We start from the raw sequence: 16,644 nt of genomic DNA, 5'->3' as shown, positions 1-16,644 counted from the left end.
TTCCTCAAAAACTTAAGAATAGAACTACCCTACGACCCAGCAATTGCACCACTAAGTATTTATCCAAGGTATACAGGTGTGCTGTTTCAAAGGGACACATGCACCCCCATGTTTATAGCAGCACTATCAACAATAACCAAAGTATGGAAAGAGCCCAAATGTCCACTGACTGATGAATGGATAAAGAAGATGTGGTATGGTGTAATACAATGGAGTATTACTCGGCAATCAAAAAGAATGAAATCTTGCCATTTACAACTATGTGGATGGAACTAGAGGGTATTATACTAAGCAAAATTAGTTGGAGACAGACAAATATCATGACTTCGCTCATATGAGGACTTTAAGATACAAAACAGATGAACATAAGGGAAGGGAAGCAAACCATAATATAGAAACAGGGAGGGAGACAAAACATAAGAGACTCTTAAATATAGAGAACAAACAGAGCGTTGCTGGAGGGGTTGTGGTGGGGAGATGGGTTAAATGACTAAGGGGTGTTAAGGAATCTACTCCTGAAATCGTTGCACCATATGCTAACTAACTTTGATGTAAATTAAAAAATAAATAATTTTCAAAAAAGGGATGTAACAGACACCATCTACTCCCCCTCAGGTTTCCCTCAGGAATTTGACAAAAGACCTGATTAAACCAAGTAGACCATAAAATGTATGGCCCACAAGGAATGGTACGGCCATAAACCACACCTCATACAGTGGAAACAAGCCAATCAGGAATGGACAACCCAGCACCTAGAGCTATCAAGCCAATAAGGGTAAAACCTGAGAAGGAACAAGGGGGGAGGGAATGGGTGTGTGTGGAGGGGGGGTGGGGGGCAGTGACCAGAACCTTATAAAAGAAAGACCCTTGCCTATAGTCCACGGACATTCACTTTCGAATGGCCCCTCTCTGTAAAGAGAGCTTTCATACTGTTCTTCTTTCTGATCTTAAATTCGAATACACTTTTACCTGCTACTCATTTTGTGTCCACCTCTTCATTCTTTGAAGTGGCAAGACAATGAATCCCAGGTGTGGAGGTAAAGAATCCTGCAACACTAATGTGCACTCCGAGGAAGGGGCCCACGGCTCCATCTTTGGGGATGCCATTATCTGTGCCACCAAACTGAATTAAACGTGTGAAGAGCCTTGCAGAACCCTCTGAATATCTCAGGTGCTCATGCCTTATGGATCCCATGCCGTCCTCAGATATATGGTAACAACTCTCCCCGGCCGCTCTGGTTCCTTTGACTCTCCCCCTCCCCTTCTTTAGTTGTGGCCCCCTGTAGGTTCAGCTACCCACTGTGTCTGCTGTGCAGGACGCAAACACAAGTGCTGCAGGGTCAGGCTTTATTGGATACACTGAAGGCTGAATGGGGTCTCAGGTGCCCTTCGTCCTCTTCAGCCAGGAGAGAGCAGACTCCATAAGGGGCTCCCAGGGTTCAAGGCTGGAGAACACACCTGACCTCCGGCCAGCCAGCCCTTCAGGGAGTCTCGGGGGCTCCCTGAGTTCTGGAGCCTGGTGGGGGCAGTGGGGTTCAGAGGAGGTACTCCAGGGAGCCTCCTTGTCTCTGGAACTAGAGTGGCGACTTTCGGAGAATGGGCTCTGAAGAGGCAGGACTCTTTCGGGCAGAGGACGGCCTGGGCTTCAGGGAGACAGTGGCCTGTTTTGGTGCCTGCAGTAAAGGCCCTGAAAAGCGCATAGAGTGTGTAGATCTGAGGCTCCTGGTGGGGGAGGGTGGGCCCCGGGCTGGATCTGCCCGCGCCTGAGCCACCGGTACATGAGCTGCTGGGGCCTGGGACGCCCGGGTTTGATACCCATGGGCCTGAGCGGCCTTGCCCTGTGGACCTACTTCCTCTGGCCTTCTTTCTGGCAACAGGTGCAAGGCCCTGGCCTGGCCCCGAGGCAGGCGGAGGCCGAAGCCAATGCCTAGGCGGGGTGGTCCGGATTCCTGGCCCTGCGCACAGGGCAGTAGTTGGGGGAAGGCAAGCAGCCGGGGTCCGGTCTTGTACCTGGAGATGGGGCACGTGGGGCTGCGGGGCTTGAGACACACCAGGCATATAGGATATTCTACAACTGGGTCCTGGCCAGTTGTGCCTAGCCACAGGTGCTGCAAAAGCAGTAGCCGCAGGTCGTGTGCAATGCGGCGGTGCCCCAGATGGACCACTAGGGCCTGGGCCAGGGCTCCCGGGTCCATGAACTCTGCAGGGTCCCTCTGGCTTGCCACGCATCCCCCCACCACCCCAGGGGACCCGGTGTCCCTGTACTGGTGCCAGGGCCATGTCTGCCTCTTCACGTGGACCCCAGGAGAAGGAAGGCTGGGGGCCGGGGAAGTGACAGTGGAGCTGGGGTGGTACCCTGGGTTGGAAGGAGACAGACGGTGAGAGTGGGGGAGAGAGTCGTTCTGTAGCTGAGTGGGAGAGGAGGAAGAAGTAGGAGGAAGGGAGGGGTATAGCTGGCGGGTGGGAGAGGAAGAGCGTGTGAGGGAGAGAGAGAGGTAATTCTGATGAAAGAAAGTGGGGGAACTTGGGAGAGAGGAAGAGTAGGGATGTAGGACAAAGTCAGAACCTGAGTCAGAGTTGTAGAAATGGGAGCCAGGAGAGTGGGACCGTGGGGGAGGGGAGCAAGGTGGGTGAGAGGGAGGGAGCGACGGCTGGGGAGGCAGAGGCTGCAGGTTGCCAGAAGACAAGTCCACAAGTTGTGAGGAGCCCTGAGGGGGGCGCCCAGGGGGTGCTGTGTTCTGTGGCAGCACCTCGTCCTTGTTTTGAGGCAACATTGCCTTGAATCCAGAAGGGACTGGGGCCTCAAGACCAGAGATTAGAGACCTAGCAGAATCAGGACAGTATCTCTGAGGCCAGACCTGGCGGAGAAATCAGGGCCTTCTGTGCGCAAGTGTGACTCCAGCCTGGTGTCGGTGCTGCTGTTGGTTGAGGACAAGGAGACACCCAGCCCTGTAGCACTAGGCTCTCCGAGTGTTCAGGCAGGCACTTGGATCTAAACTTGGCCTCTCACTTTGCAGTCAGCCATTGACGAGGGATATATGGGGATAGAGAATCAGAGCTGCCTCTTGGGAGCTGAGGGGCAGCAGTAATCATCTGGGTGGGCCAGGGAGGAAGAACACAGCCCATGGGACCTGTAGAGAAAGAACGAGAACCTAAGATATTGGGAGAATTGGTCCATTTCTGGCTCTGAAGGCTGATTTACTAAGACCCTGAATCCATGTCACCTTTGAGGTCACAAGAGCTGGAAAAATGCTCCACGGAAAGTGAGAGCCGAGGAGGAGAAGAAGGGAGGTGGGAAGTAGCATGGAGTTGGAGGAGGGGGCTTAAGGATGGCTGCTGAGATGGGACTAGAAATTGGGGGTGTTCTGGTGATGTGAGCTCTTACCAATGAGGGTTCCTCCAGGCTGTTTCGCAAGGCACTTCAGCAATTGAGGGAACCTGGGAGAAAGAGGAACAGTCACCAAACGGTGGATACACCCCTCTGTCCCCAGTATCTGTCACCCTAAACTCACTCTGACTCAGATTTCTGTTGGAGCCGTGCCCTCAATGCTCCTTCAGCCAGGAGGAAGTCTTCTGTTACAGGCTTTTGCTGTCCTCAACCTGAATCAAGGATTCTGCAAGCATCCTGGTTTCCTGCCCACTTTGGTTTCTGTGACCCCTCGTCACCCCTAATGCTGATGTCCTCTGGCTCAGCCTGGTCTTGGCTGAGATGGCTGAGCACACCCAGAAACAGCAATACCAGTGGGGCCAGCTGGTGAAAGCCTGTGGAAGACCAGGCTTCGTCTAAGGGGTGGCGTTGCCACCCCCATTGGGAGCCAGGAACCCCATTCCCTGGGGGAAGTTCTCCCTGGCATCTAGTGCCTATGTCACAAAGGTCAGGTGCTGACATAATACACTCTCCTCCTCAAGGCTCTAGGGCCTTCTTTCAGAGATCGTCAAAGGCTGGTCCTTGACAAAACTGAAGCAGACAAAATTCTTTGGGGCACTCGGTCTCCCTTTCAGGCCCCAATCCTCCCCCTGCTCTCTGCCCATATACTTTACATTTCCTACCCCTTCCTACATCCAGGGTCCTCTCCAACCACACAGCCTATGCGGGCCAGGCTCTCCCTTCAATTTGCTATTTTCTTTTGCTTTCTGAGCAGTGCTTGTGCTCTACATTGGTTCCCCCATTTGGGATATACTTCTATAGTTTAATAACAATTTTCTTAGCAGCTTTAATGAGATATAACTCATATACCATACAGCCCACCCATTTAAAGTGTGCAATTCGCTGTTTTCTAGTTTACTCACAGGTTGTGCAACTATCACTTACATCTAAGCATGTTTTTCTTTTTGATGCTATCTACATCTAGATAGATGATAGATACAGATATATCCTAGCGGTGTTTCTCTAGAAAATGGTTTCATTTAAGGTATCTATTTTTATTGACATATAGATTATATATATTTACGGTGATAGATACATAGATATTATAAGAAATTGGTTCATGTATCTATGGGGGCCGAGAAGTCTGAAGGTCTGCAGTCTGCAATTTAGATATCAGGAGAGCCGATGGCATAGCTACCCCAAGTCCAAAGGCCTGAGAACCAGGAGAGCAGATGGTGTAAGCTCCGGTTCAAATCTGAGCCCAAAGGGAAGAGAAAACTGATGTCCCAGCTTGAAGACAGTCAGGCAGAGAGAGTGAATTCTCCCTTATTCTGCCTCTTTTGTTCTACTCAGGCCTTCCATGATCCGATGAGGCTCACCCACATCAGGGAGGCAAGCTGCTTCACTCAGTCTACCGATTCAGACATTAATCTCAGCCAGAAACACCCTCACGGACACACCCACATTAATGTTTAACTAAATATATGGGCACCCCATGGCCCAATCAAGTTAACACATAAAATTAACCATCAGAATCTACAACTGAAAGATTAGATGCCCTTCCAAGGGGCTATGATACCTGTATTAAAGGAGGCTTTGCCCATATCAATATTTCTGATAGTCTTTTTTTCAGGTGCCCTGGAGGTTGTTTTGGTTTTTTTTTAATTTTTTTTTTTTAACATTTATTTAGAGACAGAGAGAGACAAAGCATGAACGGGGGAGGGTCAGAGAGAGGGAGACACAGAATCTGAAACAGGCTCCAGGCTCTGAGCTGTCAGCCCAGAGCCTGATGCGGGGCTCGAACTCACGGACCGCGAGATCATGACCTGAGCCGAAGTCGGCTGCCCAACCAACTGGGCCACCCAGGCGCCCCTGGAGGTTTTTTTTTTAGTCCAGGGCAAGTCATGATAAATTTAGGAATGAGTAAGAGTCGTGGCTTGTATAAAGTGACAGAAGGGCACTTATGGGTGGTGGGAAAGGAAAACCAGGCAAGATCTCAGACACATCAGTTTTACGGAGGAGGAAATATGTGAGTTGAGATCCAGCCTTCAGGGATCGAGAGGCTTCCTGGAACATGGGACTTTTAGTGCTAAAACCAAGACAGTTCTGGAAAAACCGGGACAATTGGTCACACTAGAACTTGGGTCTTCTTGGAGAATATTCATGTTCCCCTCGGGGTATGAGAACCCCAATCTGGAGACTGCTGTTCAAACAAAAAACGTCTGTAGTAATTTCAATTTACACTAATGAATCTCTCCCCTAGTTTGTGCTAATTACCCTAATTACTTGGTTTGTGCTTAGTAAACCTTTATGGACTGAGTGAACAGAAGTTCTCCAAGCATTTGGCATCCAAGGTGGAAATGTGATATTGTAACGGACTTGTTTTAGTTTGCTAGTTATTTCCTGTTGTAGATATCATCTACCATGCACTCCTCCCACCCTCCGTTTTCTAACCCTGGGCAAGAACACTGTGTATTATTTCCTCCAAATGCTAAATAGCATGATCCTTCCAGAAATTTGCAAATGTTTCTTAAGAGGATGGATGGATGAATGAGTAAATTGATAATTATTTAAGAGAATTTGACCTTTGCACTTTTTTCTTGTCCTTGCTTTTCTGTTTGAGTTGCACATATGATACGGAAGGAAGGGGCTGTTTACAGAACTACCTTGACTATTCTTGAAGAGATCATAATTATAAGAGAGGTGTCAGATAACTGCAGATAGGTAAATAATTTATTCAAAAGGGGGAAAAAGACAAATTCTAGGAGCTCAAATCAGTTTCTAGAAAATTTTATTTTATAATTTCTAACGTTTACTTATTTTTGAGAGAGAGAGAGAGAGAGAGTGTGCACAAGCGGTGGGGAGGGGCAGAGAGAAGAGAGGGAGACACAGAGTCTGAAGCAGGCTCCAAGCTGTCAACACTGAGCCTGACCCGGAGCGAGAACCCACAAACAGTGAGATCATGACCTAAGCCGAAGTAGGATGCTCAACTGACTGAGCCACCCAGGTGCCCCGGAGGAAAATTTTAAACTGGATTATTAAACAGAATGTATGTGAGCTCTGAGAAAGGAAACTGATGATCACAATGGCCAGAGTTGATTCAAGCAAAACAAATTGTGGAGAACATACGGCCATCTGGAAGTGGCATATATGCTGTGTCATCATGGAAAACAATTATATCTGGCTTTTTACTTTTCAGGATGAGAAATGTGCTCTTGACGTTGCCAGCTAAAACACAACAGCCTAAAGTAAGCGCCAGAATACCAATTTTTAAAGAATAGTTCACGCAGACGGGAAATAATTCACTCTATAGTCTCTCTCTATAGTCTAGGTATTTGGGAAGACAAAATGTGATCCGAATCCGCATCATTGACTTACCATTGGAAATCATATGTTGCAGGGACTGACTTATTGCTTTCAACATCATCAGTATCCTCAAATCATATAGACAGACCTGCCTGGGAGCCAGAAAGATGTTTGATGCTTGGTCTCTGAACAAGGGAAGCTGAGAAAAGTAATGAATTAATTGCCTACTAGCACCCAGCTAAGGGGGTTAGTTTCATTCACATCAATAGAAATACTCAAATGGGGGCGCCTGGGTGGCGCAGTCGGTTAAGCGTCCGACTTCAGCCAGGTCAGGGTCTCGCGGTCTGTGAGTTCGAGCCCCGCGTCGGGCTCTGGGCTGATGGCTCAGAGCCTGGAGCCTGTTTCCGATTCTGTGTCTCCCTCTCTCTCTGCCCCTCCCCCGTTCATGCTCTGTCTCTCTCTGTCCCAAAAATAAATAAAGAACGTTGAAAAAAAAAAAAGAAATACTCAAATAACGTTGGGCAAAGTTCTATCTTTTTTGAACAGTGCTGGGGTGAGCATGATCGGATTTGCCTCCATGACCCTTCTTTTCTTACTCTTCCAAAGTTGACTGACATATTCTTTCAAACTGGCTACTAAGGAGCCTTGTTAGATGGGAATTGAAACCTGCACACCAGTGCTCTGACCTACTGTGAGTTGCTTTTGCAGTTCAGCAAGGCAGTATACTTCATCCCTAAGTGTTTGTAGGTACCCACATATACTCCTTGAGTACTTACCGCACATATTTTCCCACGTTGTTTTTATTTCCTACTTTGTAAATGAGTCTTATAACCTGGGAATGATAATAATCCCTATGTATTTTTTACGTTTATTTAGTTAAGTAATCTCCGCACCCAACATGGGGCTTGAACTCATGTCCCAGAGATAGGCAGCCACAGGCTCTTCTGACTGGGCCAGCCAGGTGCCCCTCCCTACATATTTTGATTTCATCAAGGCGTTGACTATTGTGCTGGAAAAATGTGAGCCAGCCTGTTGAACCACTATTGCTTTTTTGCCTTTTGTCTCTTATTGTTCTTTGAAGTATACAAATGATACACAAATAAATTTCAGTCTACAAAAGCCAAACAATACAGAAGTATCCAGGTAAAATTTAAAAGTTCTCCTTGGCACTCTTCCCATTTTTACTCTCTCCAGGGATCTTCACTGTTTGTCCTTTACTTTTGGATTTATCTAATATCTTGAGTTTATTAACTATAATTCAGTATCTCTGATTATATATCTCTGTTTAATCTATCAGTTACTGAAAGGGGTGTGTTAAGATCAACTATAATTAATTTCTCTGTTCCTACATTTCTGTCCATTGTGCTTGATATATTTTTGAGGCTGTGTTATCGGGTGCAAAAATGTGTTTATGATGACTGTCATCTCGTTCCATTGTTCTTCTTATCACTTAGCAAAACACAACAAACTTTAAGATAAACCAACCAAGCTTTCTCCTCAAGAAGTTGGAAAAATGAACACGAGGGCAAAAGTGAAGAAATGAGAGGTAAGAAAGTAAAAATGATCAGGCTAAAAATTAATGACACAGAGACTTAAAAATAATATAGTCACACTCATCAGGGTGGCAATTACAGAACAGAAAATAACAAGTGTTGGTGAATATGTGGAGAGATCGGAACACTCGTGTACTGCTGGTGAGAATGTAAAATGATACAGGTATTACGCAAAACAGTACAGTAGTTCCTCGAAAAATTAAAAATAGAATTATCACATGATCCAGCAATTCCACTCTTGGGTATGTGACCCAAAGAATTGAAAGCAGGGTCTCAAAGAGATACTTGGAGACCCATGTTCATAGCAGCATTATTCACAGTAGCTAAAAGGTTTCTACAACCCAAGTGTCCATTGACAGATGAATAAACAACAATTATATATACATACAACAGAATATTATTCAGCCTTTAAAAAGGAAGGAAATTCTGATACCTGCTTGCAACATGGATGAGCCTTGTGGATGCACAAAGTGAAATAAGCCAGTCACAAAAGGACAAATATCATATGATTCCACTCATCTGAGGTACTTAGAAGAGTCAAATTCATAGACACAGAAAGTTCAATGGCAGTTGCCAAGGGCTGGGATTAGGGAGAATGGGGAGTTATTGTTTAATGAGTATAGGATTTCAATTTTGCAAGATGACAAACGTTGTGTGAGTGGATGGCAGTCATGTTTGCACAACAGTGTGATGTACTTAACGCCACTGAACTGTATACTTAAAATTGTTCAAAGGGTGCATTTTATGTTATGTCACAATTTTTTATAAATAAACATTTTTTGGGGCGCCTGGGTGGCTCAGTCAGTTGGACGTCCTACTTCGGCTCAGGTCATGATCTCGCGGTCCATGAGTTCAAGCCCCGCGTCGGGCTCTGTGCTGACAGCTCAGAGCCTGGAGTCTGTTTTGGATTCTGTGTCTCCCTCTCTCTGACCCTCCCCCATTCATGCTCTGTCTCTCTCTGTCTCAAAAATAAATAAACGTTAAAAAAATTTTTTAAATAAATAAATAAATAAACATTTTTTTAAATGTATAGAATACTTTTTAAAGAATAAAGGCTGGGGGCGCCTGGGTGGCTCAGTCGGTTAAGCGTCCGACTTTGGCTCAGGTCATGATCTCGCGGTCCGTGAGTTCGAGCCCCGCGTCGGGCTCTGTGCTGACGGCTCAGAGCCTGGAGCCTGTTTCGGATTCTGTGTCTCCCTCTCTCTGACCCTCCCCCATTCATGCTCTGTCTCTCTCTGTCTCAAAAATAAATAAACGTTAAAAAAATTATAAATAAATAAACATTTTTTTAAATATATAGAATACTTTTTAAGGAATAAAGGCTGGTCCTTGAAAAGATGGATAAGTGAGGCACACTTCCGGTAACACTTACTAAGAACAAAAAGAGAGTTGGATACAAATGAAATACAGGACAAAGAAAAGGGGTGGGGGAAGCATCTAGACACATAATGGAGATTTAAAAATAAGAAAGGACACCTGGGTGGCTCAGTCCATTAAGCATCTGACTCTTGGTTTTGGCTCAGGCCATTATCTCACAGTTCATTGGTTTGAGCCCTGAGTTGGGCTGCACGCTGACAGTGGAGCCTGCGTGGGATTCTCTCTCTCTCCTTCTTTCTCTGCCCCTCCCCTACTCATAGACTCTTTCTCCTGAAAATGAATAAACTTTAAAAAAAGGAAAGAAAAGAAAAGAAGGGGGCGCCTGGGTGGCTCAGTTGTTAAGTATCCAACTCTTGATCTCAGTTTAGGTCATGATCTCATGGTTCATGAGAGCCCTCATTGGGTTTTGCACTTGGGATTCTCTGTCTCCCTCTCTTTCTGCCCCACCCACCACTTTACATACACTCTCTCTCTCAAATATAAGTAAATATTTTTTAAAAATTCTTTAAAAAATAAGAAATACTTGAGGCATTAAGAGAAGTATGAGTGACTGTTCTAGCTAGAGGCAGAGGGAGAAGGCTGCTCTTCCTGTCCCCTCCCACTGAACCCACAGCCAAGCAGAAGGATCCTGAGCTTGCCAAGCACTTCTTTTTCAAAGGGACTTCCACCAGTATCCAAGAGTTCATTGTTCCAAGTATAAATAGCAACTCCTGAGAGATGGGGCTCAAGTTCTGAGGTGAAGACGATCCTACTCTGCATCCACTTCCTCGCTACACCTCAGTGAGAGCCAATTCCACCCAAGTGGGACTGTGCCTGGGCTTCTTCCTCAGCCGGTGATAGTGCGGGCTGATGGTGCTGTGCTGAAACAAAATCCAGGAAGAGGAGAACCTGTCATCGGCACTAGACGCCAACATAGAAGCCATGAGACCCAACTTCCACGAGTTACACTAGCTCCTGGGACCATACCTATGTCTGACCCAAGAAGTAGATATCCCAGACCAACTTCAAGAGAATACATGATAGGGAAGATGGGCCTTCACCCATCTGCTGCCTGTATTCCCCCTAAAGCCCACTTGGACCCGTGCGGTAGAAGCTGTCCTTGCTATATCCGTGGCCTCGCTGCTGGAGATGAAGCACAAGGCTATGACAGACTTGCACTCCACAGAGCCACCCACACATGCGTCTAGGTAGAACCATGCCCCAGAGATAGCCAAGAACAGCACGGACCTGAACTGTGCCCTGGAGATGAGTTTCACCACGCAGAACCCTACTGCCTTGAAGACCAGCTTGTTGAGTTCCAGTCTGCCTTCTCTGATGCCCTCCAGGGAACCTGTAAGATGATGGAGTACTAGAAATGACCTCTGCACCTTCTGGCCTGGGAGGCACCACTCCTTGTACATCAGTCTCACTCTCTCCTGGTTCACCACTTGGGGCTTTGTGGACACTGTTTTTCGCTGTGGAAGTTTTCCTTTCTACATCAGCATCCCTGCTATGGATGCAGTGCTGAGGCGGTAGACTGACACTCCCAGGTTCATCTGACCATGACCTTGCAGTCCTTCTGAGGACTGAGTCTTCAGGTGGAGGAGCTCCCTGAGGGTGTTCAGATCACCTAACTCTGAAAAGGCACTTGGCACAAGAAGATCTGTTTCCACATAGCTGCGAGTGTGGCTTTTTTCTTCCCTCCTACTTTGTGTCCTGCTGAGGCTCAGAAAATTTGGAGTCAGACCTCCCTCCTTCCCTGATGGGTAAGTTCCTACAGAGGGAAAGAGATCATACCCCTTTACCATACGGTAAGGGCTTCCACAGCTTCTCCCAAAGTCTGACGTTGGCATGGACCTGATTAAATTGCAGATGGAAGCTTCTGGAAGTCTGCCCTAGCACAACTTCATGTCTTCTGAGAAAGAATATTGACCTGAAAGCCTAGAAATGCCCACCATTCATTCCATGGGCTACTCCTCATCTCACAGACAGTTAGAATGCAAGAAACTCAGGACTGCCCAATGAGCTCCCTGGTGGTGGTAGATTTTTTTGGGGGGGGGGGTGGCTTTTTGAACCTGTTCTCCGGAACTTGGGATGGGAGCCCCTGTTGACTTTTAGCTCATCACTGGAAGGTTGGTGTCTGATACCTTCAGAGTAGCTACATAAATATAGGAGGATAAAAGACAGTTCTTTTAGGTCTAAAAAACATCTTTTTGCTCTATCCTTCAAAATGATGTTCTTCTGTCCTGAGGTTCTGGGCAGTTCTCTCAAGATTAGAACGCTCTCTGACTGCAAAGGGGCTATACTTCCCGTAGACGACCTTGCTCTTTAGGAGTGCCATGATAGTTTCTTATGATCTTGAGTTTCAACAGCAAAAAGGTTCATGTCCTAGGAATGGTTCTTATGCCTCTTAGAAGGTGTGGGTCTTTTGTGCAGATCTTGGAGATGTTTCACATCAGTCTTAGCCTTGCAGTCCAGCCACAGAACTGTTGGCCTGTTAGAGTCTCTGAAGCTTTGGGTTTTACCAGAGATCCAAGGTCATGCCCATTTTGTGGGCCAAGTGTTGTTCTTGGGCAAACTGGCCATTCTCAGAGTTCTACACTGTTCTCAGGGCTGAGGAATGCTTAGATTTTTTAAAGAAAATTTCTTCTGGACAGAACTTTTGTTTTTTTCTCATTTCCTTGGAGATACGTTTTTAAGAGCATTTTGTTCATTAAAGTGTTAGAATTCCTTAATGAAAATGACTAAATTCAGAGAAATATAAAATACTAAGTATTGAAAAGGAACAGGCACTTCAATCAGTCAATAAGAAGCCAAAGAAATTGAATGAAAGTTAAAATTTCTTCCCCTCTTCACCAAAAGAAAACTAGTCCTAGTGGTTTTACAAGTAAGTTTTACCAGACTTCAAAAAAGAGTTAATTTCTATATTATGTAAAAAGTTGTTTCAGGGGCGCCTGGGTGGCTCAGTCAGTTGAGCGTCCGACTTTGGCTCAGGTCATGATCTCACAGTTCGTAAGTTCGAGCCCCACGTCGGGCTTTGTGCTGACAGCTCGGAGGCTGGAACCTGCTTCGGATTCTGTGTCTCCCTCTCTCTGCCCCTTTCCCACTCATGCTCTGTCTCTCTCTGTCTCTCAAAAATGAATAAACAAAAAAAAATTTTTTTAAAAAGTTGTTTCAGACAATAGGATAAGAGCAGCTAAACATCCGACTGTTAGTTTCAGCTCAGATCATGATCTCATGGTGGTGAATTCGAGCCTCGCACTGGGCCCTGTGCTGAGCATGTAGCCTGCTTAAGATTCTCTCTCCCTCTCTCTCTGCCTCTCCTCCCCACTCATGCTCTCTTTCAAAATAAATACATAAACTTAAAAAAATACTTTTACTTTTAAATTAAAAAAAAAAAAGAAAATAGAATAAAAGGGAGAGCTACCCAGCTCATTTTATGAAGTTAGTGTAACCTTGATACCAAAACCAAATAATGACAGTTAAAAGAAAATTAGAATCTCATTTCACTTATGAGATGGCTGTAAAAATTCTAAGCAACATATTAACTATACGAAGCAGAAAGTATATTTTTTAAAAAGTAATCACAAGCAGATGAGACTTACCACAGGAACTCAAGCAAGATTTGTCATCAGAAAATACAACAAAATAATTTGGGGTGCCTGGGTGGCTCAATTGGTTGAGCAACGACTTTGGCTACGGTCATGATCTCATGGTTTGTTTGAGCCCCACGTCGGGATTTGTGCTGACAGCATGGAGCCTTCTCTGTCCCCCTCACTCTCTGGTCTCCCCACTAGCACTCTATCTGTCAAAAGTAAATAAACATATAATAAAAAGAAAATATAACAAAATAATTTAACATATTCATAGACTGAGGGAGAAAAATCATGATTGTATCTCAGCTGATGGCGGAAAAGCATCTGATAAGTTACACACCTAGTTAGAATAATAATAAAAAAAAACTACCAAAAACCTCTTAGCAAACAAGGAATAGAAGGATATGTCCTCAACTTGCTAAAAGTTATATATCAAAAGCCTACAGCAGATAGTATGCTTAATGGAGAAATTCTAGACACGTTCAGTGGAGGGTTAGGGGAAGAAAACAGTGCCAGCTACCACTATTTCCTGTTAATGTAGTGTTGGAAGCACAAGCCAATGCTCTAGGGAAAGAAAAAGAAACAAGTGTAAAGATTGAGAGGAAGAAATAAAACTGTCATTTTGTATCTACTCAGAAAAGCCAATGGAAGCAACAGAGTTTTAAGACTAATAAGAAAGCTCAGCAGGGTTGCTGGATTCAAGACAAACATTAACGAGCATTTCTGTTCAGCAGCCATCATCAACTAGAAAACAGAATAAAATAAAAGCATTTGCAAGAGCAACAAAAACTGTGAACTAATTAGTTCAACAAAACTGTGAGCTATTTCACTGAAGCAAGAATACACAGACCTTCATGGAGTAAACTATGCAATTAATAAAGGATATAGATGTTTAAAACAAAATGAGAGGGGTGCCTGGGTGGCTCAGTTGGTTGAGTGTCCGACTTTGGCTCAGGTCATGATCTCGCGGTCCGTGAGTTCGAGCCCTGCGTCGGGCTCTGTGCTGACAGCTCAGAGCCTGGAGCCTGCTTCGGATTCTGTGTCTCCCTCTCTCTGCCCCTCCCCCACTCAGGCTCCGTCTCTCTCTGTCTCGAAAAAGAAACATAAAAAAAAAATAAATAAAATGAGAGACATTTCATGTTTTTGGAAGGATTGACTCAAAAGTATAAAGATGGCAGTATTCCCCCAGCTAACTCATTTACTCAACAAAATCTCAATCAGAATTTCAGTTGAATTTTATAGGAACCCAATGAGTTTTCTCTAAAATCTATATGGAAAAATAAGGATCCAGAAATAACTAAATCAACCTTCCAAAATAAGAGTAAAGAGGAGAGTTTTATCATTCCAAGTAGTAAGACATGCTATCAAGTCAGAACAATAAAAGCAGTGTGCTGTTAGATCAAACACAGACAAAAAGATCAGCAGGACAGAATAGAGAACTCAGAAATTGGCTTTTATACGAATATGGGAACTTATCATATAATAAAGTGGGAGCTACAACTGAACAGGAAGAGAGAATGGACTGTTCAGCAGATGATGTTGGGATAACAGTCTCCCTATAAGGAGAAAATAAAACCGGCTCCCTATATGGAGAAAAATAAAATGCAATCTCTACCAAGCACCACACACAGGATGCTTGAACTTGTCAGTTATCAGATAAAGGCAAATTAAAGCAGCCCTTTATAGCTCTCCCACCATAAAACTGGGAATCTGGTTAATATCAGGTGGTGGTGAGCACGTGGGGCTCTAGGGTCCTGTGCAGTGCTGACTCGGCAACTGTTCCGGATGATGGCACTCTGGCAACACTTAGTCGATTAACCCAGCCTTCTGGTCCCAGACCTATGTTGTTTTGTTTTGTCAATCTTGCATAGATCCACAAGGACACGTGCAATGGTATCATGATGGCATTTTTGGGGTGATGATGAGTTGGCAGCAATCTGGATGTCCATCCCGGGGTCTCTGGGTGATCAAAATGTGATGGGTGCGCACTGTGGGGCATCCTGCAGCAAGTCAGAAGAAGGGGCTTAAAAACATAGGATTGGACTTCCGGTAGTGGCAGCGGGAAATGGGTTACCCGGCGGTGTCTAGGCCTGTGCCGAGGGGAATCCAGCGGGAATCGGATCCATCAGAACCGTCACTATGATGCCTGTGGGCAAGAACAGCAAGATGCCGCAGCACATTGACTGCAGGATGAGGTGTCTCCTGCAAGATGGCCGTATCTTCGTTCACACCTTCAAGACTCAACAAGCATTCGAATTCAGTCCTCTGTGACTGTGATGAGTTCAGGAAGATCAAGCCAAAGAACTCAACGTAAGCAGAAAGAGAAGAGATACTGCTTTGGAGGGGAAAGCCTGGTCTCAGACGATAGTAGAGGGACTTCCTCCCAAAGATACTGGCATTGCCCAAGTGCCACTTGCTGAGCTGCCGGGGGTCCAGGCAGAGCTGCTGTCAGAGGAATCCCAACTGGTGTTCCAGGGCCCCAGGTTCCTACAGGACTTGCTGGACCAGTCAGAGGGGCTGGTGGGGCACCCAACAGGTGGTGACCCCGCAAGGAAGAGGCACAGTGACAGCCACTGCAGCTGCTGATACAGCCAGCACTACAGGGGACCCAAACCAGTGTCTGCCTGGCCGTGGGGGTCTTCCCCCACCTATGGGCCAAGGGGCACCCCCTCCGGGCATGATGGGCCCACCACCTGGCATGAGACCTCCCATGGGTCCCCCAGTGGGGATCGCCCCTGGACGAGGAACTTCAGTGGGCATAGCCCTCTGGGGATGTGGGCCCCCTCCCCTGCAAAGCAAGGGCCCCTCCCCTGGGAATACACCCACCAAGACCCTAGACTCATCATGGCCCCTATAAGTTCCCTCGCTATTTCCTGAAAGGCTGTACATGGTCCTTTTACTTCCTTTTGGCCTGTGAAACTAGTTCATAATAAACTCTTAAGATTATAAAACAGAGGCACCTGGGTGGCTCAGTCGGTTAAGTGTCCGACTCTTGATCTCGGCTCAGGTCATGATCTCGCAGTTTGTGGGATGGAGCCCCGTGTTGGACTCCCCAGCTGACAGCGCAAAGTCTACTTGGGATTCTCTCTCTCCCTCTCTCTCTGCCCCTCCTCTGCTCTCTCTCTCTCTCTCTCAAAATAAGTAAATAAATGTTTAAAAAAAAACACAAAGAGGGGCGCCTGGGTGGCTCAATTGGTTAAGCGTCCAACTTTGGCTCAGGTCGTGATCTCATGGTTCGTGAGTTTGAGCCCCGCGTCAGGCTCTATGCTGACAGCTCAGAGCCTGAAGCCTGTTTCCGATTCTGTGTCTCCTCCCTCTGCCCCTTGCCCACTCATGCTCTGTCTCTCTGTGTCTTACAAGGAAGGAAGGAAGGAAGGAAGGAAGGAAGGAAGGAAGGAAGGAAGAAAGAAAACCCACAAAGACCTCTCGTTAGGATGGGAAGACATGTGCGTAACCCACCCAAGGC

The 16,644-nt window shown here is 46.0% G+C and overlaps 1 protein-coding gene and 1 pseudogene across 1 annotated transcript; one reads left to right on the top strand and one right to left on the bottom strand.

The window, feature by feature from the left end:
• Window positions 1–1,333: 1,333 nt before the first annotated feature.
• PRR30 (proline rich 30) lies at window positions 1,334–4,340 on the bottom strand. The gene is made up of 3 exons (XM_027033411.2): window positions 3,513–4,340; window positions 3,386–3,438; window positions 1,334–3,131 (listed from the first exon to the last, which is right to left on the bottom strand). The coding sequence occupies exon 3, from the start codon at window positions 2,772–2,774 to the stop codon at window positions 1,575–1,577; it is 1,200 nt and encodes a 399-aa protein (XP_026889212.1). The 5' UTR covers window positions 2,775–3,131; window positions 3,386–3,438; window positions 3,513–4,340; the 3' UTR covers window positions 1,334–1,574.
• A 10,338-nt stretch (window positions 4,341–14,678) lies between these two features.
• LOC106967848 (small nuclear ribonucleoprotein-associated protein B-like) lies at window positions 14,679–16,370 on the top strand (annotated as a pseudogene).
• The last annotated feature ends 274 nt before the right edge of the window (window positions 16,371–16,644 follow it).

This window comes from Acinonyx jubatus, chromosome A3, assembly GCF_027475565.1.
Source record: "Acinonyx jubatus isolate Ajub_Pintada_27869175 chromosome A3, VMU_Ajub_asm_v1.0, whole genome shotgun sequence".
Lineage (NCBI taxonomy): Eukaryota > Metazoa > Chordata > Mammalia > Carnivora > Felidae > Acinonyx > Acinonyx jubatus.
This window is presented reverse-complemented; position numbering and strand designations above follow the sequence as displayed.